The 24,924-nt window shown below is 35.3% G+C and overlaps 1 protein-coding gene across 8 annotated transcripts in view; it reads right to left on the reverse strand.

The window, feature by feature from the left end:
* The window catches only part of LOC134246891 (dystrophin-like), a 156,460-nt gene that overhangs the window by 22,178 nt on the left and 109,358 nt on the right, over nucleotides 1-24,924 (reverse strand). For all 8 annotated transcript variants that reach the window (XM_062729235.1, XM_062729233.1, XM_062729234.1 and 5 more), the window contains 7 exons: nucleotides 14,430-14,599; nucleotides 11,732-11,888; nucleotides 11,347-11,476; nucleotides 8,730-8,875; nucleotides 6,793-6,927; nucleotides 5,899-6,029; nucleotides 4,343-4,437 (listed from right to left, as the gene is read on the reverse strand). In XM_062729235.1, coding sequence (XP_062585219.1) covers nucleotides 4,343-4,437; nucleotides 5,899-6,029; nucleotides 6,793-6,927; nucleotides 8,730-8,875; nucleotides 11,347-11,476; nucleotides 11,732-11,888; nucleotides 14,430-14,599 — 964 coding nt within the window. The remainder of the gene's footprint in view (nucleotides 1-4,342; nucleotides 4,438-5,898; nucleotides 6,030-6,792; nucleotides 6,928-8,729; nucleotides 8,876-11,346; nucleotides 11,477-11,731; nucleotides 11,889-14,429; nucleotides 14,600-24,924) is intronic.

The raw sequence follows: 24,924 nt of genomic DNA on the forward strand, positions 1-24,924 counted from the left end.
ATGCATAATACAGATATGATGCAATCAAATGTCCCAAACAAGTCTGCAACAGTCTTAATGAAAGACTGACATTATATTATACAATCTATATCTTAGAGAATTCAGATCAAATATGGTCATTTGAACCTTAGTTATTTTTAGGTAATGGAAATATGTTGACATAGGTAGCAGAGCACTGGACATTTCTGTATCTAATTAAATTGACTGAGGATCACTGCTGTATCATTATCAATATGAATTGATTGTTTTTTGAAAATCTTAGATTTTATACTGAATTTCTGGTTGACCTTGAGCCTGAATGAAACAGTTAAGTGGAAACCGAGATTTAACAAGCAAACTGTCCAAAAACAATATGCCTCCAATTTTCCAACTCGTAAAAATAAACAGCTGATTAAACTTAAAATTCGGGGGGACATCCCTTTGAAAGTGCAAGCTTTTTAAGGATTTAGATGTATAACAGGGCACTTCCGGTAAAAATGACGGCGTTTGCCGATGATTGCCGATGTCGTAACACTGTTTCTGTCTAAGAGTTATCGACCGTCGTAAACAAGCATGGCTCTTCGTCAACACGGCTTGATAGACGCTGGCATTATACATGCCATCAGAGCATAGAAAAATACTTAACAGAGGAAAGAACAAGTGTTAGATTGATAGAAAACCATGATATAGTAGTTTTGTTAGACAAATTGCTACATAAATAATCTTTTCAAAGTAAAAATACATACTTGGGTTTTTCCATGTTCTAAAAATAGCACATCTTTCGATGTGTAGAGAAAATGAGGTATTTTTTTTTATTTCTTTAAACTATGTAATTTTTCAACAGATTTTCGTTATTTCTAGTCGTTTTTCAGTAAACATAGTAAAGAAACAGATGGAAGTGTGCATCTATAATCATGTTAATTCGCTAAACTAGACCGCGGTTACAGCTATATACAGTACCGACCGGACACAACCTAACACCAGAGCGAACCCGGAGCGGACCCCGGGTTCGCTTCCCGGGTTCGCTCGGGCTCCGCTTCGGGTTCGCTTTCAGAAATTTTGGGACCGCTCCGGGTGCGCTTTGGGTGCGCTCCGTGTTCTCTCCGCGTTCGCTCGGGGTCTGCTCTGGGTCCGCTAGAGCGAACCCGGCGTTCGCTTCCTGGGACCGCTTTACGCACTGCTGCGTGAAGCGGACCCTGCTTTAATCTCACCGTCAGTTAGCCCCGCCCCTTGTTTATTCCAATACAGTAATGGTATTGTGGATCGATCATTGTTGTTTTTGCGACGATGCTGACATGTACACTGTACATGTAAAAAGTGATATAATGGAGAACATTGATAAATTTTCTAAAATTCAACTGTACATTCGACGAAGATTTATATGTACATGAATAATTGATTTCATTGATTTTTCGACCCCGGAAAATTCAAACTAATTTAACGGCGGGTTATAAGGCATTTATTATTCTTAAGTTTTAACTTGAAAACAAAAAAGAAGAGGAAGGAAAGAGTGTTGAAATGATTTTCAGTGTATCGAATGGTGTACAAGTGAAACTGACGAAAGAAATCTAAACTAAATACCTTTAATTTTCATGCTTTATATGGTTTAAAAAAACATTTGTTCGCATCTATAAATTACATGTAACCTTTCGTACATCTGATATATTTAGATTTCATTCATAGTAGTTACACATTAAAAGTTCGTAATAAATAATTACCGGACATTTTCTTAAAAAAAAAATACACTGTATATAAGATTTTTTTCACGGTCAGAATTTTGGAGCGAGTATGATTTTTATCAGAATAAAGAAAAAGGCAAATAATAATTGTTCTCCCGACCCGATAAGAATATATTAATATAGGCCCTCTATTTCACATACACATTGTCTTTATAAAATTCTAATTATTTAACTATTTTATTTATGATTTCTCAATTTACGTGTTATATTGAATATTACTCAAAATTTACATCAAAATTATTGTTCTTCTTAACCATGTTAATCTTCTTGATCTTCTTGGACATGAAAAAAATGCGTGTATATGGAAATCTTCCTTCTGGATGCACAGATTGAAGTCATTCCGCCATAATGGTATTAACAAACTGAATAACATCACCAGAATGAACGTGAATTTAACGCAATTCCTGATATACATAAAAGATTATTCCTTCAATTTAGTGTAACTCTACAGTTTGTTTGCATTACCAACTCTCGAACCCACATAACTACGTATTACTTACGCCTTTATCAATAATTTTTTCCCAATAATTAGTCCAAAAACATTTCAATATTTATAATAGATCATAATTTATATGTTAAAATATCCCTTCTATATTATATTTCTCTGATTATTCTTTGTCAAGTATAGTTACGCCATTTTGAGAGAATGAAACAATGTACGATTTACTAAATGTCGAGATTAGTTAGCATAATTAATTCGTTCAATTATGGAAATGGCACTTCACCTGAGTTTACCCCGATAAACCAGACGTATTTCATAACGGTCCGGATTTCTTTCTTTAATAGTGTATATTCATGTATAATTCTACGTGGAAAATTAAAACATAATAATTAATTGCCTTAATAAAAAAACGAAAATAAATATATAAATATGCAGCCCGGAGGATTAAAATAAATAAATATTTATTAATATCTTTATAATCATAATAGATTTATACTGTACATTCACACGTTTTGCTTGTATGTACAGGGTTTGCTTTTATATCAAATTAAATCAACACGTTCAATCTTTTATCCCAATCGTCGGATTAATATGCTATTTTGATTGGTTGATGCGCTGATTGGTTAATCGCTAATCCTGATTGACAGCTCTGTAAAGAAATACCGAACCTGCGTTCGCTCCCTGGGACCGCTACTGAATTTGGGGTTCGCTCTCTGGGTCCGCTTCGGGTTTGCTCGGGGTCCGCTACGGGTTCGCTTTGGGTCAGCTCCGGGTTCGCTCGGGGTCAGCCCTAGCGGACCCCGAGCAAACCCGGAGCGGACCCAGATAGCGAACCCGGGGTCCGCTCCGGGTTCGCTTTCTGTTAGGTTGTGTCCGGTCGGTACTGTAGATCGGTACATGTATACATTAATTGTCATTCGTTTGCATAAAAAAAAATTCCCTGAGTTTTCTCTGATGAAAAAAAAAAAAAAACATTTTCTTTGCGAAACCATGGACATAACAGATGTTTTTTATTGTATAACTACATGACTGTATACTAAGGTTGTGTGTCCAAAATGAAAAAAAAAATCTTCCTGGTTCTAAATTAAAGGTTTATAAAATACTCGTAACAGAGAGGAAATTAATAAAATAAAATAAAAAGAAAGAACAAAACTTTAAGGACTAAATCATTTCTACTATTATTTAAAAGAAAAAAAAATAAAAATAGGGAAAACACATTTGGTTTTTTAATCTAGGTATTTATTTCATAGAGAAAAAATACATGGGGAGGGGGGCATCATCATTAATATTTATATTATATTGATTTCATTTTCATGATTTTTGCAATTCTCTGTACATATGAGGAAAAAATACCATACTTTTTAAACTAACATAAGAACAAGATTACATGTACATTTTTTTATCTCCCAGAATTGTTCTTGTACAAGTGTATCAATACGTTTTTTTTCAAGGTTAAAAGGTCAAGGACATTGTTAAAAATGTCATAAGGCTTATTTATTTATGTTGTTTTATACACTTATCAATATATAAGTATGGCATAATCATACTAAGAGTGTTGAGAATGAAAAGTTATATTTGTGTGTCAGCAAACGGATACTAAAATTGGGGGTAGAGGTAGTAAATGCTTAATTACTCCAAAATATCCTGGTAAAAAATATTTTATGTATTTTATTTTTGTACAACATTGATAAGAGTCATTTTCTATCAAAGAAATTTTTAGCCCACTCTTTTCTTTTTTTAATTAAAAAAAAATTAAAAATTAATGGTTTTTATAACAAATACACACTTAGCATTGAGTAACGTATTTTAATCTGGAAATTTTACTAATTGATTGTAACTTTAAAAAAAAAAAGTCTTTTATTATGAAGCGTCTATGTTATTTTTGTTCATCTAAAGTAAAATTACAGTCTGAAAATGAGTTTATTTCACAGAATTCCTCTTCTGGTATAACACACCCTTCACTGTTTTCGACAGTGGGGGTATGATATGAAAATTCTACTTTTTTCAGATATGTCTGGACAAAACTTTATGTAACTTTGGAATTAAAGCCTCAAAACACTAAAGATAAGGAAATATAAAGTAAAATTTCATTCTTCAACAATGCTTGTTATACATCTAATACCTTAAAGAGTTGTAATTTCATTTTTAGGCAGATAACTATGTAGACATCTACATAACCTACCAGACAGGAAGTGTTGGGATTCTGGACCGAACTCTCGCGAGACTTCAGTGAGATCTCGTAGTCTGTCCTCTGACTGAATTTGTAACTCCTTAAACCTGAAATATTCAGAGTTTGTATATAGATTGACGGTCAATACACCTTCTTTCTTGGTCACATTTTTATAAAAGTTCATGTAAAAGGTCATTCTAATGATTGTTCTCTATATGATCAGATCATTAAACTGAAAAATTCTTGTAATGTCTCAATGTTTTCAATATCCATACACTAGCTAGCTAACAGGCTAAGTCAATTTAATAACAAGAGGCCCATGGGCCACATCGCTCACCTAAGCACTGTGGCTAGGAAAAAGTAGAAATTGGTTTATTAGTTAATAATTTAAATCCAAATGTAGTCCGAATACCAATCCTAGCTTTGCTATTCTTGATAAGATGATTTTTAAAGAATGTTCCTATATATTTCTATGTAAAACTTTGGTCGGCCATTGTGGCCCCGCCCTACCCCCGGGGTCATGATTTGAACAAACTTGAATCTACACTACCTGAGGATGATTCCATATAAATATGATCAATTAGGGCTTTGTTATTCTTGAGAAGAAGATTTTTAAAAAAAATTTCCTAAATATTTCTATGTAAAACTTTGGTCGGCAATTGTGGCCTCGCCCTATCCCCGGGGGTCATGATTTGAACAAACTTGAATCTACACTACCTGAGCATGCTTCCATATAAATATGATCAATTAGGGCTTTGTTATTCTTGAGAAAAAGATTTATAAAGAAATTTCCTATATATTTCTATGTAAACTTTGGTCGGCCATTGTGGCCCCGCCCTACCCCCGGGGGTCATGATTTGAACAAACTTGAATCTACACTACCTGAGGATGCTTTCATATAAATATGATCAATTATGGCTTCGTTATTCTTGAGAAAAAGATTTATAAAGAAATTTCCTATATATTTCTATGTAAACTTTGGTCGGCCATTGTGGCCCCGCCCTACCCCCGGGGGTCATGATTTGAACAAACGTGAATCTAAACTACCTGAGGATGTTTCCCCATAAGTTTCAACTTTCCTGGCTCAGTGGTTCTTGAGAAGAAGATTTTTAAAACATACCCATCAAATTTTCATTAATTCCCAATTATCTCCCCTTGAATGAGGGCCTGGCCCTTCATTTGAACAAATATGAATCCCCTTCACTCAAGGATGCTTTGTGGCAAGATTGGTTGAAATTGGCCCAGCGGTTCTTGAGAAGAAGTCGAAAATGTGAAAAGTTTACAACGACGACGACAGACAACGGACAAATTGTGATCAGAAAAGCTCACTTGAACCTTTGGCTCAGGTGAGCTAAAAAGCTATTTTATGAATCAAAAAATAAATCCTGACCTTCAGAAATCTTTTGATATATCATGGTTGTCCCTAAGACCCGGGGGCCAGGAATTCCCCCCCCCCCATAATGATGTCATCCCTGGTTATTTTGGTTTTCCCCCTACACCCCCAGATTCCCTTCTACTTTTTGAACATCCCCTTCTATTTTAATTCTTGTAAAGGGACAGCCCTTTACCTTGTGTTATATTCCTCGAGTTTGTGCACGTTGGTGTGGGACAGTACCACGTGTAATGCCTGCAGCTGATTGGCTTGTTCATTGACATAGTCTGCGTCCTTCTGTAGAGGTTCAAGGTTCATCTGGAAGCTCTGACAAAGACAATTTATACATCTTAAGTCAATGAAAGCATGGAAACAAAAAGTTCTATTTAGTTCAAAACAGCATATATATTTCAAAGCTGGTAAAATATAGTATTTTTCCTGCACAAAGTTATGTATTACATCAATTTTAACACTGCAAATATCCCACTCTATTTACACACAATATGTTACATTGTTCTAAATGTAACACAATATTTTCTGTGTTAACCATTTTCCTAACCTGTTTCAAAGACAGACATAAAACCACTTATATGTAACAATGATTTCTCCTTCATAAGTATTCAAGAAATAAGCATGCACAAGTAGAGAATTTATCTTTTTCAAGCGTGCACGTACAGCTAGTGTTTCCTGAACTTGAAAGAAAAATATGCAAGATGTTACCAACCAACGATACTGACATACTCATGCAAGTCCACATATAAATACAGAAAGGAAAGTAACATCTGTACACTGAACATTTATACTTTCTAGAGCTATAAATACATAATTGAAACATGCTTATTTTATAAGTGAATACACTTATAATAATTGACACTTCCAGCAAAGGGATTTTTATACCCCATTATTTCAAAATACATTGTAAGCCAAGTGAATATAAAAACTAATGCTTCTTATCAGGGACACACTAAATATAAGTCCCTGTTATTAAGGAACAAATTTGTCCACTCATTACCTTTTGTTACAAGCATGCCTTACTTTAGTAGCCTCTACACACACAAGCTGACTACAGACTACAGTAAGAGTTATGTACCTTTGTGTGGTGGATTTCTTGTTGTAGTCTATCCCGGGGGATATCAGCCACTGGTAGCCATTTAGCCTTGGCCTGTTCTGCTTGGACCAAATGTTCCTCCATCTTGACCAGGCCACTCTCTAGCATGCTCATCAACTAGAATTTATTTCATAATGTAATCAGCAGTATAACAAGCAAAGGAAAGGATATAAAATTGTGAATTGATTTAGGTATATTTTCAGCTTATTTTACCTTATACAGTAAAACTTGCTAATTACGAACACAGATGTTGCATAACAATCGAAAATTTCTTTACAAATTTCATGAAGTGAAGTTATTTCATATGTCTCAGTAAATTCGTTATAACCGAGTTTAAATGTACTATAAAATCACATATTTTTGTGGTTTAAATTGAGGAAAAAACTATTTTCATGGGAAAAGATTTTGTTGATGAAGAATTATTGAGAAGATACAGCGTCGTGCCAAAAGTATTCGTGGAAAAATGGCGGCCGTCGTAAAACGTTCACGCTTCGCGTTTTTTTAAATCGTCCTAAATCATTATGCAATCGCTTTTTTGTATTTTGACATCATCCCTAAAACCGCGTAAGGTCAAAGTTTACCGTGATGTCATGTTTGACGTCTGCTAAAGTTAGACTGCCGAATATTACGGACTGTAAACAAGATGGGTAGAAAATCAAAAGAATTGTCACTAGAGATAAAACAGCTGATTATAGATTTGAAAGAAAACGGACATAAAGTAAGTGAGATCTCAAGAATTATGAAAATTCCCGAGTCTACATGTAGATCAATTTTGAAAACGTTTCATCAGCGAAAAAGTGTGGAAAGAGCTCCTCGTTCGGGACGTCCCAGGAAAGTGTCAAAATGTGGTGAAGTAAGATTACTTCGTATGGTTAGGAAGAACCGGGGAAGTGTTTTGAAGGATATAACAACTGATTTTAATGATGGAAATTATTGTGAACTTATTAGTGAACGGACAGTCAAGCGGATTTTACATAATAACAAAATTTACAGAAGAGTAGTGAGAAAACGTATGGTTGTCAAAGAAGTAAATAGAAAGAAACGTTTAGCATGGTGTTTACTCAAACGAAGATGGACTGTTGAACAAAACTGGAAACCTATCATATTTAGTGATGAATCTCAAGTGGTTATAGGGCAAAATAATCGTGTGTATGTCTGGAGATCTGCCAAGGAATCGTATCGTCCGGAGTGCATGTATGCGATTTCAAAACCCAAAGTTTCCGTAATGATATGGGGATGCATCAGCTGGTATGGTCCAGGGACTTTATGCAAGGTACAAGGTAACATTAATGCCGATAAATATATAAATATCATTGACAACCACCTGTGGCCTGTTATTGCCCGACATTTCCCTGCAAACAACTACGTTTTTCAAGACGACAATGCGCCAGTACATAGAGCTCGTGTTGTAGAGGAATATAAACGTGCAAATAATATTCGAGGTATGGTGTGGCCAGCCCAGAGTCCGGACATTAATATCATTGAAAACTGTTGGCATAGAATTAAAAGACAGATCCAAAATCACGCCGGAGATATTACCACCCCTGATCAGCTGTTCGATGTTATTTTACACACTTGGCAGAATTTCACCATAGATTATATTCAAAACCTTTATAAATCCATCCCAAAATGCATCATGGCATGTATACGATCCAAGGGACATTTAACAAAGTACTAAAGGTAAGCGTTTGTTTTGTTTTTGTTGTATTTGGGTGACTTTTATGTTGCAAGCGCGATAACTCTCAAATCACGTCCGCCATTTTTCCGCGAATACTTATGGCACGACGCTGTACATTAATGAAATTTAACATTTCATGGTGGACATGAATTCATGGGTCTTTTGCTATCTCCAAAAACAAGGAAAATGAAATCCTGGCTCAAATTAACAATTTTTTTGTATCTAAATGTTAGAAACTTACCTCTGTGGCGTGTTCTATCCGGCTTTGCCACTCGTGACATCCCTGGTTCAGTTCCGTCCACTTCCTGTTTAGAAGGCGGACCTGTCGACGGATTTTAATGATAAGATGCTGCGCTTCTGGAGTTATCTCCCCCTGGGCTAGAGCTTCTAAAAATAATTTTCATTAGTTAGTTTCAGACTAAAACTATTATGATATTTATATAACTTGAATTACAGGTAAAAAGTTTGCATAATATATTCTGCCTTAATTAATAAAAAAGAAAGTTCAAGTCAAATCTAGCATTTAGTAAAAACAAAGATTTAAGCTACAAGTGTTTGAAATCCCTAACTCAAGATGCATATTTCACTTTTCATGGCATAAAATTCTACATATATGTGTGGAATTCCTGTTGTTCATGCCAAATACAAGATAATATTTCAAAAGTACAAAAAAAAAAAATAAATCAAATAATTACATAATCAATATTAATACCCTCTGAAACTGTTATTAGCAATTATCTTCCCGTTATTCCTAACAAGAGCTAATAAACCCATCAATATATTCCATTTCCTGAAATTCCCTGCACTTTTGTCTCTGTGTACTATAATGCTGTTCTCTTATTACTCAAATGAACAATAATGAATTGGCACAGCAAGACATAATATGGTACCTCTAGTCTTGTAATTTTTTTCTAATTTTTCGTGGTTTCTCAATCAGCAATAATAGACAGTACTTGTGAAAATTTTTTTCTATTACATCGAAGAAGGAAAGTAAACGTGCTTATTAAAGATGGCAATAACTATTAAAAAACAATTTTTATAAGTCATTTTATTAGAAAAATGTTATCACATTTAATTAATAAGTAAGTTAAACATTTAATTTTAGGAGAATCGCCAGGTAAAGTAATCAAACGAAACGAAAGTGCAAGTTTGAAATTTTCTACGATGTATTGTCAATACATTTAGCTCTATACATCTTTGTTTGGACTTGAAATGGAGCAATCGGCTATTCGAATATTCGGCTAATCGGATAGAGCTAGCCTGACAAGTTGACTATCCGTTTAAATGGAACCCACTGTACTGTAGTTTCATGCATGCAAAGAATAATTCCTTCACAGTAAAGTACCCTAAAAGCAAAATACCAGGGATGGATAATTTTGTTTCACTATAAGGGTTATTTGTTACACGATGTATTTTTTAGGTTAACAATATACTTTAAAGTCATGTGGAATGAAATCTTTTGCTGTAAAAGTCAATTCTTGATAAGCTTGTACAGTACCGACCAGACCCAACCTGACACAAAGCAGTCCCGGTGACTGCTTTCTGGGTAATGAGTTGTTTTTGGCTGGTTCAATATGTAGCGAAAATGAGTTGTTTTTGGCTGGTTCAATATGTAGCGGAAGTGAGTTGTTTTTGGCTGGTTCAATATGTAGCGAAAATGAGTTGTTTTTGGCTGGTTCAATATGTAGCGGAAGTGAGTTGTTTTTGGCTGGTTCAATATGTAGCGGAAATGAGTTGTTTTTGGCTGGTTCAATATGTAGCGAAAATGAGTTGTTTTTGGCTGGTTCAATATGTAGCGGAAGTGAGTTGTTTTTGGCTGGTTCAATATGTAGCGGAAATGAGTTGTTTTTGGCTGGTTCAATATGTAGCGGAAATGAGTTGTTTTTGGCTGGTTCAATATGTAGCGGAAATGAGTTGTTTTTGGCTGGTTCAATATGTAGCGGAAATGAGTTGTTTTCGGCTGGTTCAATATGTAGCGGAAATGAGTTGTTTTTGGCTGGTTCAATATGTAGCGGAAATGAGTTGTTTTTGGCTGGTTCAATATGTAGCGGAAATGAGTCGTTTTTGGCTGGTTCAATATTTAGCGGAAATGAGTCGTTTTTGGCTGGTTCAATATGTAGCGGAAATGAGTTGTTTTTGACTGGTTCAATATGTAGCGGAAATGAGTTGTTTTTGGCTGGTTCAATATGTAGTGGAAATGAGTTGTTTTCGGCCAAAAAAATGTAGCGGTAATGATAGGTTGAAAATTTGAAAAAATGTAGTGTAATGAATTGAAATTTTTGGCGATGTAGTGGTAATGTTGACCTCCCTGCTGGGACTGCTGGGTCTGCTTTCTACAGCAGACCCATAGCGGTCCCAGAGCAGTCTCAGAGTGGTCCCAAAGCAGTCCGGGACTGCTTTCTGGGACTGCTTGGGTGTCAGGTTGGGTCTGGTAGGTACTGTAAGCTCATTTTACTGAGTTATTTATTATACAAAATATTATTTACTGATTAGAATTTTCTCCAGCTACAGCTTATCGTAACATGTTATTTTAAAAATTAAATTTTCCATATTGGTGCATCATTAAAATTTTAGATTTTCAACAAGGAAGTTTTTCACAAGAAATAATTTCGTTTATTTGTAATTTTTCATGAAACACCAGAAAGGTCCACTCCATACCATGGCAATGACCCTTACCATTTTCATGGTAATAACCTTGACCCCCACAATATTCATGGTAGTAACCTTGACTCCTACTGTTTTCATGGTAATAACCTTGACCCTTACCAGTATCAATATAATAACCTTGACTCAGGTACTGTTTTCATGGCAATAACCTTGACCCCTACAAAGTTTATGATAATAACCTTGACCCTTACCATTTTCATGACTGTCCACACTGTCCTGACTGAGTCTCCTCTCTAGACCCTCCTCCCTGAGGTAGAACCGCCCCGCCTCCAAACTCTGCTCAACGATTGGTCGCTTTGTGTCCAAGCTCACAAGTAGTCTCTGAAATTTTTTTTAAAAAATACAGGGTCTATGTTTCACTTTCTGAAGACACATTTTTGCATAGATTCTCATTTCTAAGTTTGTGCTGAATCAAGCCGAAATTTTTCTGGAGGTTGATGTTGATAAAAGCAAATTTATATCAATCGTAACTTTCTGTCTATATGTTGGCAGATATGGTCTAAATACCCTAAAATGACAAAAGCTGACTTCATTTCTTACTGTACTAAATGGTAATTTTAATGGCTGATAGCTTACCTGATTGTCCAAGTTTTGCCTTTGGAGAGCCCCTGAATCCCCTCCTAAAGGCCTCTGGCCCAATAATTCCTGCTGCTTCTCCAACACCCAGCCAATCAGCTCTTGTAATGTATTCACCAAGTGCAGCCATTGGTCAGCATTGCTCTCAAGACGCCCCCTATAAGAGAAAATATTATGTTAAAACTGAAAATTGAATCTAATGTGCATTTAAAACCTGATGCTTTTCTCAGCAATGACAAGAAAGCAATTACATGTAGTGTTTTTCCCCTGCATATCTTCAAAATCAAGATTTGATAAAATTCTTAGTGGCTTTCAATCCCTAACCCAATTGAAGCTCATACCATACAAACAAATTAAATAAAAAAAAAATGTAAAAAAAAAAATATGTGATGGTCTAGCAAAAGATGAATTGAGACATCTAGAGCAAATGCACCCTTAAATCCCTCAGTTGCTGACAGAGTAATGTAGTGCTAAACATTGAGTGACTACACATAAATACTCGATTAACTTCTAGGCTTCACTCTGATAATCAGACAAAGTCCCTCATTAGGGAACACTAAATCAGCCTAGTGAAGCCTCAACCTTCAGGAAAAAACCAATTTTTATTGCCTACCACGTCACTTTTTTCTTTTTCCTCCTGTTGAGAGAATCGCAGCCGTTATTTCTATGGCCAAAAAGGGCAATAACCCTTAGAGGTTCATCAAAAGGGGACGGGGTTTCGGACCTCGCATCGTAGGGGGGAGGGGATTCCCACCCCTCGTTATCCAGGGGAGGGGCATCAGACCTCTGTCCAACTAAGGCAACAAATCTCATCCTGATTCACAATCCAGGGATAGAAAATCCGTAACCGAAAGCAACATACTGTCCAAAATCAGACGTAAGATTTTTTTTTTAATTTTGGGAGTTGGTAAATCCCCAGTTCCTATAGTCAATGCAAGTTCCTGTTTTTCGACTGAGTCCAAAGTTTTCACTCATTTAAATTTCTCCAAATCAATAAATCTCTGATGCATTCCACAAATATTACAATTTCTAACAATACATCGTAATAATGATGTACATTTCTCATCTATAAATCTGCTAAAAATTCTCCTCAATATAATTGATCTTCTTCACTGCACAAAAAAGAAAGTTCCCAAAAAAGTGTGACTCACAAGTTTGTGACATGTCCTCCGAAAAAAGAAAACTCCAAAAAAATTTAAGACCACCTTTCACGCAAAACACAACAGCTAGTCCCACACAAATCTTCATCGATCACCGGTTAAGGAAGTTTTTTTTAAAAAAACACTGTTGCAGCCCCAATCATCTGTAATATTTTCATTCACAGGTGTGTGTATTTTTTAAATTTCTATAACCACCTGTGATGAAGTCATCATTTTCCCATATACATCGACATTGACAACTTTAGTTCCCCCAGAAAATGAGAGGAAATATTTTCTTGGAGGTCCAGGTGAAAGTCTCGGCTCATTAATGCAAGTTACAAGATATAACCCAAATTAGCTCTGATAAGACACACGCAATTAGTTTCGTCATCTCCCTCCTTTGTGATTGTAAAGGGGGAGAGAGCATGGAGGGAAAAAAGTCAACATTGGAAAGAATGGCATTTAAAACATTCCTATACCCTTAACATTCTCTCTCAGGTCTACGCAATGTTTATTTTATCCTAGCTCTGCTTAACAGTTTAGTCCTTTTGATTTTGATTCAATTTGGAAGTTCACGTCACAGGTAAAAATTTTTGACTGACATGATTAAAGTTTAAGAGACCAAGTCCCAGGTGTTTTATTATCAAAATGCAGTCACACCCTGCGTGTAGATTCATTATTATCATTTCTCATTATAATCCCCATTGGATAAGGTTAATTTTGATTAGGCTAATGCTTTCAAGAACCACATCATTTATCAACATGAATGAAATTTAAGAAATACTAGGTTTATCTTCGTAAGTATCCTAATGCCACAACTCTGAATTTTCTTTATGATAATAAAAAAAATTTTATCAGATAATAAATATGTCCAAGAAATGCTCTTATTTGACCTTTCACTCTATAATTAAACCTTGATCAAATTGGTTACCTAGCTCAATATTACGATAAAATGTCAGGTCCCATCTTGTGAATTAAAGAAGTTGAGGCTAAAATAAATGACACACAGTTGAACAGTCATCTGACTTTCTCAGAGTTGTACATATAACAAGGAACGCAGGGGAATTTTCCCACCTATAATAGATTATTCCCTGGTTATTTTGGCAATGCCCCCCTCTGAACCCCAACTAATGTCAACGGATCCCAAGACACCCTTTTATTTTAAAAATGTCCCCTCCAAAGAATCAGTCTCCATGTCCCTGCAGATTTGAACCAGAGACTTTCTGCAACTTGCAAGAGCAAAGGCACTAATCCCTGCACCAAACAGGCAACACATGTAAACCTTAAGCTTTAAACAGATGTACTGTGAAATCACTAATTTTCCGGTAGGGGGGGGGGGGGGGGGAGAGGGGTAATTTTGTTGTTTTCAAGATATGGAGAGACCCACAAATTTATGACCACCACAAATTGTAAATTTTCCTATGCATTGCAACTTAACTCATTTTTCCTACCACAAAATCATTAAATCGATCCCACAAAACAAATATTTTCAAACCTCAAAAATTTGACCCCCAAGAAAACATTTGGTTTTGCAGTATATATGTTATAAGTATAGTCACCTGATTTCCATGGACTTTGTCATGAGACTGATCCACCTCTGGTTCATCTCCTCCAGGCGTCGATGTAACGCCTGAGCATCGCTCACCCCCATTGTTCTCGTCAGTCGCGCCCCGCTACTATTCAGTGACTCGTATGTCGTCTTGTTTGTGTCCACTTCGGCTTGGAGGTCCTGTCAATAAAACAAACAAAAATTTTTAAGTACAATGTAATTTGATTATATTTTAAAAATAAGATATGCATGATCCCTCTCCGATATTACAACTTGTAAAAATTCAATTAACAGCAGAGAATTGGGAAAAAGTAAAAAAAAATATATGTATTATATATCTCTTATCTAAATTTCATCATATTTTGAATGGGCAAGTAAAAAAAAAGAAAATTTATTTTGATGATTTGAGCTACCTGTCGTTAATGAAACCAGGTATTCAACTTTGTATCAAGTTTGGTTTGAATTTATTAAACCTTTTTTGATGGCAATTAAGGATAACATCTGGACATTTTCAGAAAAATGTGGATGCAATAAACATTTCAATTACAACTATAATGACAAAACTCCTTCCACATTATTAGTAAATGACATCCATCTCCTCTTCGGTAAATTGAAAAATTCTTCTGCTTTGATGTATTTATAAATGATGTCTATTAATTTGTATACAACACAAAAAATACTGTGTATTACACTGTACTATTAAAAACCCATTATTTAAAAGTCAAAGACATTCTCTCTATAGACAATAAACCCTGACATATGTCCTTCAACCATCGTTTCTGATCCCACATAATCCCTGCCTACAACTGCCTCTAATCGACCAACGAGCTGTTCTTTTGTTGTGTCGATATTTTATATTTTTTTCCCGCAGGATCAAAAATCAATTCAAAGCACGCTTATATTTTTTATGAGAAAAATACTTCCATTTAGTTGCCTTGAATTACCACTTTGGTCAATGTAGCGTGGAATATTGAATGTAATGCGAGCACTGAAAGAGTTCAACTCGGGCAAAAAACAGAAGCTCTGGCTTCCTGAAGTTGGGATTTGTTTTGTGTTTGTGTGTGCTTTTTTTGATGTTGAATAAAAAGTAATATATTGTATTGCTACTATTAATTAGTCCCAATTAAGAAAATAACCACAGACCTTGTTTTTTGTTATCATAGAAAAGAAGGGAATTAAGTCATTAAGAAATGTACTACTAAAGAACAGGAGCATTATATGCACCAAGAATAGAAAGGTTTCTTGCAATTGGAAAGTTTTTTTTTTGAACTTCACAGCTCTTGTTCGCTACACCATCACTACACTTACTTATTTTCTATCATAGTAAGTGGAAATTCACATTCTACATCAACTTTTAAGAAGTGGATGCAAATTAATTTCTAAAGACCCCCCCCCCCCCTCTTTTCCCCCATCAGCCCCACCTCATTTCGTATTTCTCTCTCACATTTTACCAGCATTATCTAGAGCATGAAAATGCTTGAAAAATCACAAGAAATGTGCTTAAATCTTACAAATCCTTATCTATTATCAATATCTGTCAACTGCTTGCATGTATTATTGACTGCAGTGCAGTAACCTGGACAACACAACACTTTAGTTTTTATGGGTGTCAACAACCTTCAAATGCTTCCAGCATTATCGTCACAGCGAAAAAAACCTCTGATCCTTGACATTATCTGGCCATATCTCCTATTGCTTCATTTCATTGCTCAATTCATCCATTACTGCCCCCAAGACAGGGGGTGGGCTGTGACAGGCAACATGAAGCAGAGAGCCATGAATCTCCATGTTAAAAAAATTTTTACTGATAAGATAAATTTCTCCAAAAAATCTACAGACAATTCACCCCATAGGCAGTTGTAAAATGAATATATAGAAAAGTATACAAACTGCCCTCTTGACCCTTTTCTGCCACATCAATATTCTCCGAAAAATTCTTTATCATATTGCAATGTCCATTCATTAAAGAAGGGTGTTTCCAAGAGATAATCTGTTCTAGACATGCACGTTCTACAATGGGGGGTTACGTTTCTCTAATCAGCCCTGTTTATGAGCATGAAAATAATATATAAACAGTTTAGATAACTGTAAATTGGTGATTAATCTTTCCCTGTAAGATGTCTAGCCAGAATCTCATTAAGGTCACATTAAGGAGAAACTTTGTGCTGAAGCCTTAGCATTGATCAGCTAATATGATGCTGATAAGACATTGCAAGCATACTGCACTGCAATTTAGGACTTTAAAATTAATATCATATATCAAATAAGTCTCTTCTAAAAAGACATCATGTCACAAAAAGTCCATTTCAAATTCCTAATCAAGCATTTTTTATGATACAGCTTATTTGATTTCAGCAGCATTTTTGATCAAGAGTCTGTCAGACAGATTGGATCACCAGTGGCCAGAAATTTCAGTTGGTGAAGCACCCATCTAGAGATTCAGGGGACACAGGTTCAAATCCTGGTCTAGGACATCCACGGCATTTTCCTCCTCTTTCCTGTTGCATTTATGCCATTACCATGCCCTGGAAAAGTGACCGGTGAAAGCCATGCCTGGGAAGAGCCCAGGTTGGTGTCTTTGGGGGTAAGACTTTTCAGCTGGGATGAAATTGGTGCAGGTGGTCAAAGGGATTTGATAGCCAGTGGCCAGATGGCTCAGTTGGTAGAGCACCCAACTAGTAATTCAGGGAAGCAGTGGGTTGGAATCCTATATTCTGATCTATTGCATTTTCCCTCTTTTTTTGTAACAAGTCTTACTTCTTCTCAAAATTAAAAGTTACTGCAAAGGACAATCCCAATAATGGATGTTAGAATTTGGTGCAATAATAAACTGGAGAACAAGCCAGAGCCCCACTTCAAAGGGTACAAATATGATTTATAAAGCAATGGCAAATACATGCATGTGCATAGTATAATTATTTTTTTTCATTTTCTAATATTCTTCATCAAAGCATGTTCATTATGAAAACCTTAATCAGTTTCAAGCCCTTTCCCCTTTCCCTTATTAACAAAAGTGAAAAAAATGCTGCAAATTTGAGTAATCTTGCAAGCATCCTTCAATATCATTCCATGCCAATTTTCTTCTACAACTGCAGGGCGAAAAAAAAAGCCATTGATAGTAACCCCTTCATAGTATTATTCTATTTACACATTCTTATATAACATCAAACAGAATACTGTGTCTTCGCTCTGCATTCACTACAGAGGATGCAAAGCAAATAAACGGGGCTAAGAAACATCTGAAAAAATTCTTCTCAGGTAGCGACTGATTAACGTGAATAGACCTCCCTCGTGAGGAAAGATTAGCAGAAAACAAGATTCTAAATTTCGGCAGCTGGTAAAATCGGCAGGGCTGCTCAATTTTCTTAACTAATGACACATTGTCTTAACAGAAGTTCTTAAACTTCTTGAGTCATCATTACGTTTTGTTAATCTGAAATAAAGCAGGAAGCAAAAAATTTCAATAGACAGAATTTAAAGCTCTTTGTTAATTTTGACCTGCATTTCAAGAATTTGTTAACCCAAAAAACTTTTTTTTCTGGGAATTGGTTTTCTGTAACATTAATGAGTGCATCTGTTGTCTCCATTTCAATTAATGTACATCTATTTCATCAAAAATAATCACCCATTACTGTTTAAAGAGGAAATTTTACCCCTTCATCTCTCTCTCTCTCCTGCATATGTCAATTACAAATACAGGAACATTTATTCCACTTTCTCTCTATCTCATTCTCTCTCTCCTTGACAAATCAGTATAGTCTATCTCATTTTCCTCCCATTCATCTCTATAATTGTTTTGTAATCTTTAATCATTTGTAACATTCTTGATACATGAGAAACCTGACTTCTCACATGAATGAAACTTTTCAATATTTTTTCTTCTCCTCTGCTGCACTCTTCATTATACAATTACATCTCTATATTCCACAATATGAAAACAAGAAAAACGGGGGATTGTTATTACAGTTAATGATTTCCGATCCCCAGAATTACGGTTTTTATTTCTCCACACTGACGGAAAACTCTGTACACCTCACTGGGCCTGAAACAACCTTCGCTTCTCTCTGTTGCTAGAAATCCGATACCGAGAAAAACAAAGACATCTTATAGTCAAGTACATTAGCCTCACGACCTCAAGAGAAAGAAAAAAAATAATTAAGTCTGAGCGATTAAGACCTTAGGTTACTCCTATAGAAAGGTGATGTGACAATTTGTAATTCATCTCCTGTCTTGAGACGTTTTCAACAAATAGGTTTTCTTTTCCCTCTTTAGATTCTCCAGCTGACAAGCAATGTAATACGTCCTGAACCTTTTTCAGACCTATTGTAACCATGGTGGGACACTGTAAGTCCGCCAATCCTTGTGACCGACATACATCGGCACCCCACCTCCACAGTATTACTTTACCATTGAGGGATCATCTTTCCAAGAACCTGATACAACTCTTAGATGTTTGTTTTGTTCAAATCTTTTATCAATTGACTGCACCTATACCCTGAAAAAAAAGTCTTAAGGTGTGAGGACTTAGTTCTTTAACGCCTTCAGTGTTTCTTGGGCACTGTGACGTATGGGTATCAGAGGGTGTGTAAGGGTACATTACGGTGTTAGGGTACATCACTTACCCTGATTTAAATCTGAGATCAGGGGCGGATCCAGGAATTGAAGTTAGGGGGGCGCAAGATTTAGGCAGGGGGTCTGGGGGCGAAGCCCCCGGAAGCTCATGGATTCTAGAGGTTTTGTAGGGTAAAAATAAGGTTTACCGAGTAGACATTTTTAACAATTTCTCGACAAAACTATGTTTTATGCTAACTTTGACAATTTTAGGGGGGGGGGGCCGTGCCGGGTGCACCCCCCTTAAATCTGCCACTGGAGATACAGAGCACTTAAATGACAGCTGTTAAATGAAATTAATTAATGTTTCATTCTGACAGATAGAGGGGCATAGAGCAATTAGAAATGACAGCTAGTTGTTAATAAAATGTTTTTATCCTAAGAAAGAGAATATATGGCAAAGTTGCTATAACAGAGAGAGAGAAGGATGCAGAGAGAGAAAGAGAGAGAGAGAGAGAGCACTGAGTCAGAAACATGGCATTGGTGTTTCTGCTGAATAATGGACTTTTACCAAAGTCAGTGACCTTCATTCCAGCGATTCACATCATGATCTTTTCTCAAAATATCTCTGTGAACTTATCTTCAACTGTATGTTGCTGACACTTGAGGAACCTACTGGACAAATCTTATAGACCACTGATGGGAGATTTACAATGGCTGTCCCAAATCTGAACTCATTAGCTAACCTAGCTTTCAATGCTATAATATGCTGTAGTGCCCATAATTGCAAATTCTACACATTCAATCACAATTCAATTAAAGACATTTTCCTTGATTGTATGGAATGTCTTTGAATATAATATCTTTGACCTACCACCAAAGGGTCAATTTGTTAAGGCCTATAATTGCAGATTTAATTAAGAAAAGCAATTTTGATATTACGATAAAGTTTTAGCTTTAATGAGTTCAAAATTTCCATAAAATTTGTTATGGAAATTAACCAAACCATGGCAAACTTCAAACAAGAGGTTATGAATTTTCATATTCAGGACAAAAATTGGTCGTTAATGCAATAATTCTCACCTGTTCAAAGGTATTAAGTAAATTCCTGATATTGGTACAAATAACCACCATCTCGGGGGAAAACTGCACGCACCTGGGAGTTAGAGATCTTGACTTGGCCAGAGTGAACCAATATTAACGAGGACCCAACGACTAATTGAAGATCAGTAGATTCCATAAAGCTCCTTTGAATATTGAAGTTTATTTTTTTTGGAGAGGGATGGAATCAATATATGTTGCTTCTTGCTATTCTCTCATAAAAAAATCCCACTTACAACCTTATGTCACTAATAAAATCTTGCAAAGTCACCCACCTCATGTATACATAACAGAATATCTGAATAAATCAATTGCAGGTATATCTTGTAATCTCATTCACTTTCTATTCATGAATTTTCCAATCTTCTGATAGATGACACCCAACCATTTTTTAAAAACTTCCACATGCAAGATAAGATATTAATCTAGGGTCCCTTTTTTTCACTGCATAAACCCTTTCCGCAGTCAATACACAATATATGATAGAGGCAGATCAAAGGTAGATCCCCATCGCACCTCAGCTAATTTCAGATTTAATTTGCATCCTTTGTAGGGACAGTTTCTAGTTCTTCCCTAATAATTCACATCCTTTTCTCCACAGGATTCATCTTATCTCTACACTAGGTATAAAAAATAATTCCACTGAATTCACCCAAGGTAAAAGGCAAAAAAGAAAATATATCACTCCTGAGTTTTTTAATTGGGCCGATAACAAAAGCTCACCCATCCAAAAACACTTAACTGTCAATTCCCCAGCAATTCACACAATTTCTCTTGATTCAATATAAAAATCCTTAATTTCCCACACACAAGACAGGTCCCAGATTAAATCCACTCACAATTCAACTGTATCAATTGGCTGACATAGGTGAATTCCGAACTCTCAGGTAATTTGTTCGCTATCCTTGTATGGACCAATCACTACGGGCTGCTGGGGGATTTCTTCTGAGAGAACGGATGACTTTCTGACCCAGAGTCAATGATGCGTGTCTTTGCCCTCGTGTAATTGTTTTATTTTTTCTTCAAAACTAACACAAGACCGGCTGTTTGTATTATGTAGAACTGTTTCTGCAAATGCTCTCTCCGCAGGAAAAATCTTTTCTTTCAGGACATAATCTTCTTCGCTGGGAGATCAACATAAGTTAACTGTAGAGCATACCTTTCATTCGTTCATCAACTTAGGCATGTAGTACATATTGATGGCATGCCCTCCGCTTACGACCTACTCATGCGTTAAATCCTCCATCATTCATAAATTGGATTTTTATTGACTTATCTCATATTCGCCTGTACTTTAAGCCATATTGTATAAATATATATACATTCAGAGCATGAATTTAAACTTCTGTTTGAATTTTTTGAACATCTCTAAATATATCAGAAACTTTAAACCTATAAATTAAACCTAGATCTTTATGTTAGTGAACATATTGAAAAGCAGGATGTGTAAATGTATAGTTTGGATACAATTCTGATCTAATTAAAATGTAAAACAAGAATAAGTTCAAATTTCAAACCCAAAATTTGCGACAATATAATAACCTTTATCTCTTAGATTACAATTTGAAAGAATTCACCTAGAGAGAGAGAGAGAGAGAGAGAGAGAGAGAGAGAGAGAGGGAGATATTCCACTCTAATTCATTTAACTTTTCAGGAGAAAAAGCAATGTTGACCTCAGAATATCTCAAAATCCTGACAATTCAATATAAACAAAAGTAACTTTTCCATTTTACATCTTAAGGTGGGTTGGTACATTAGTGTCAATTCTTAATGGTTTAGTTAGCGTCCTATGTAGCTACATTAAGGCTGACAAGCATCTTGCCAAGGGAGACAAACCTGAACTCCTTACCTGCCTACTCTGTAATTAACGCTGGAAAAGGTGTAAATAATTACTGGATCTTGACAGAAAGACATGCCTATCCCCCCAGGTTAGACTTCACAGGGAAGAAATTGATCCTTAATGGTTATTAGATCAAATGTACAAAATATACTGTCTCAGAATTAATTTGTAGTGTATATCATCATTTTAGCTAAAGTTCAAAAACATAAATTCTAATAATGAATCATCTATAAAAGTTTTCCTTTTTGATAAAATACTGCAATGTACTATGAAATCATACATCAAGTGATTTAAGACAGGTGTAGCTTATTGTTAAGCATATATACAATACACTGCATTAACACTTTATTCAATGTGATTTTTCTGATCATTCATTATGTAATACACTAAAACCCTGTAATAAGCATTACTTCCTTCCATTCTCTATGGGAAAAATATTGTTTCCTTATTTCATAGGACAAAAAAAGGTGTTGATGAATTATCCATGCTTGGGCTTCAAATCTTCTCAATAGCACGTGTCACAGATACCATCTATAAAATTAATACATAATTTATAAATCAGTAAGTGTATTAAGGAATTGCTAAACCATCCTTTAGTTTATAATCAAGAAATTTTTAGATCTGTACTTAATGGTCCTCAGATCAAGACCAAACATACATGTTTAACTGCAGAACTCATTCATTTTTTTCTGAGCTAAATATTCAATGTAACATAATGGTATTAGTGAACTTGATAAAATAATCTGCAACTTATTTTTTTTCTCTCACATTGTTATAGTGAGTAAATAAGAAACACACACACTTTATATTGAAAATATGAAGGCGAAAATTTGAAAATATTGCAATGCATTTCATGATACAGTACTAGGCCTAGTTTATCATACTATGATACACTTTATCCATATCAATACATCCCTAGATAAAGTATAATGGTGCGTCAAAGTTCAAAATTGGTTCACTTTGCGTAAAAACAAAACACTTACAAAAGAGAAATATATGAAAAGGTATATATACTTTAAATTATCCACATTGACAGTAATGAGGCCTTGATGCATTATATGTAGTTGTAATTGTGTAATGTTTAATTTCATTAACTGACATTAACTCTCAGACTCGGTGATCCATGAATCTGAATGCAGCCCGATTTCAGGATACTGGATCAATTTGACCATTACTGTCACAAACACAGACAGAGAAGTCCTCAAGCTGATAGAAAGGGTACAAGATTAGAAAAAAAAAATCATAGAACCTTTTTCCCACAGGAAAGCATCATTCATTTAAATGAATGGACATGTAATTGCCATGTAATAATCCACCAAAAAGCAGTATCGGTACTATAAGGCAAAATTATTAAATATGCATTATGAAAAGACAGTCCATTATTCATCAGCTGCGGGTGAACTATTGTTCAATCATATGACCTAAGATGAATGATATGGATCATATACTGTAAATGTATTATCCTGTATCAATTTTTAAGACATTTAGCGATGTACTTGTATTAGCAGAATTTAAGTATCATTCCGCCAAAAGCGCTTAAAAGAATACACTGCCAAATGTAATAAGTTTACAGTAAGACTTGCTGGGGTACCTTATTCCAAAACCACTAAAAGCATCTCCGCAGAACTACAAGGTTTACAGAAATCATGCCTGCAGCATCCCTCTATAAAAAAGCACTCCTGTACAGTACTGTATTCTACAGATCACAGTGAAAGGGATGGAAGATTTTGCTTTATAATCATAAATCTAAATTGTTATTAATATATCTGTTAGGTTCACAATATGTTTTAAGGTCAATGAAAATAACTTCGCTTTAAAAGCATCAATTCATTATAAGTGTGTTTGCTGCTGTATAAGCATGTTTTACTGTAAAATATCAAAGTATTTAGCCACATCACAAACTAAACGCGCGTCAGACCAAAAATCACGACTTGTTGTCATCGCGTCACCGTCTGCCATTAATCCAGCACAGACCAAGTGAACGAAGACTTAATTGTGAAATTATTGATAACAGTCAGAGCAATCCTGAGTCGCTTGATGAGGCCATATTTGTAAGATGAAAACATTTTCATATCAACTGGGGGAAGGAAATATTGAAGTCAAATGGTGAAATATTGATCACGTCTAGTCATAAAGTGAGAAGCACATCCGACCACTATCAAAAATGAAAAATTCATGCTGAGTGCGAGAGATATCAAGAGTTTATGCAATGAAGCATTATCAGTATATTAGGCAAAATTTAACCATTTGGCCATTAAATATTTAGCCATATTTGTTTCTTATTACACTCAAAAATTTATGTTTTAATTAATATTTTATTCTAAATTACCTGAAAACAGACACGTTTTTGCAATCTCCTTGGACTATGTGCCGCATGTCGCAATAAAGCTGGACTCTTCAAGTGATGTCGCGAAGATCCAGGGTCCATAACGAAAAATTTTTTTCATCACTTAATGAACAATTAAAATCCACAGTCCATACAAAATCCCATAACTCAATGTCTTGCTTGAATTACGAGTTCATCTTCTTAAAAGAAGAACTAAAAACCAACCTCCTCTCAAGTCTCAATACAATTCAAAAACACCTTAATACACTCCGCCACTTCGAAGACCTTGCAACAAAAAATTGATTTTCTCATCTAGAGGGATAATAATTAGCGCAATTAGTGAGAAATAAAACAAGCTTTTTATTATTTCTTCAAGAAAATGTTAGCCTCAAGGAACATGATCACAATTAATCACTGAAAAAATTATCCACTAATTATAATGAACAAATCTATATTAATGTACTCATTTTTATTACTAAATGGACATGTCTCATTCTGCCATGTTGAACACTCGATTTGATTTTTATTCACCACTTAATTCCAAACCACAAAATGATTCCTGATTGCACTAGCAACACTCAAGCCTCTCACAGAAAAGAACAAAATTACATAACGCTAAATCCCATTTTGCAGAAAATGCAAGCAAACCAATGCACTTTATACACAAGTAGTTTTAACATCATTCCA

Source organism: Saccostrea cucullata, unplaced genomic scaffold (genome assembly GCF_032062105.1).
Source record: "Saccostrea cucullata isolate Sc308-1 unplaced genomic scaffold, CSIRO_AGI_Scuc_v1 ctg111, whole genome shotgun sequence".
Lineage (NCBI taxonomy): Eukaryota > Metazoa > Mollusca > Bivalvia > Ostreida > Ostreidae > Saccostrea > Saccostrea cuccullata.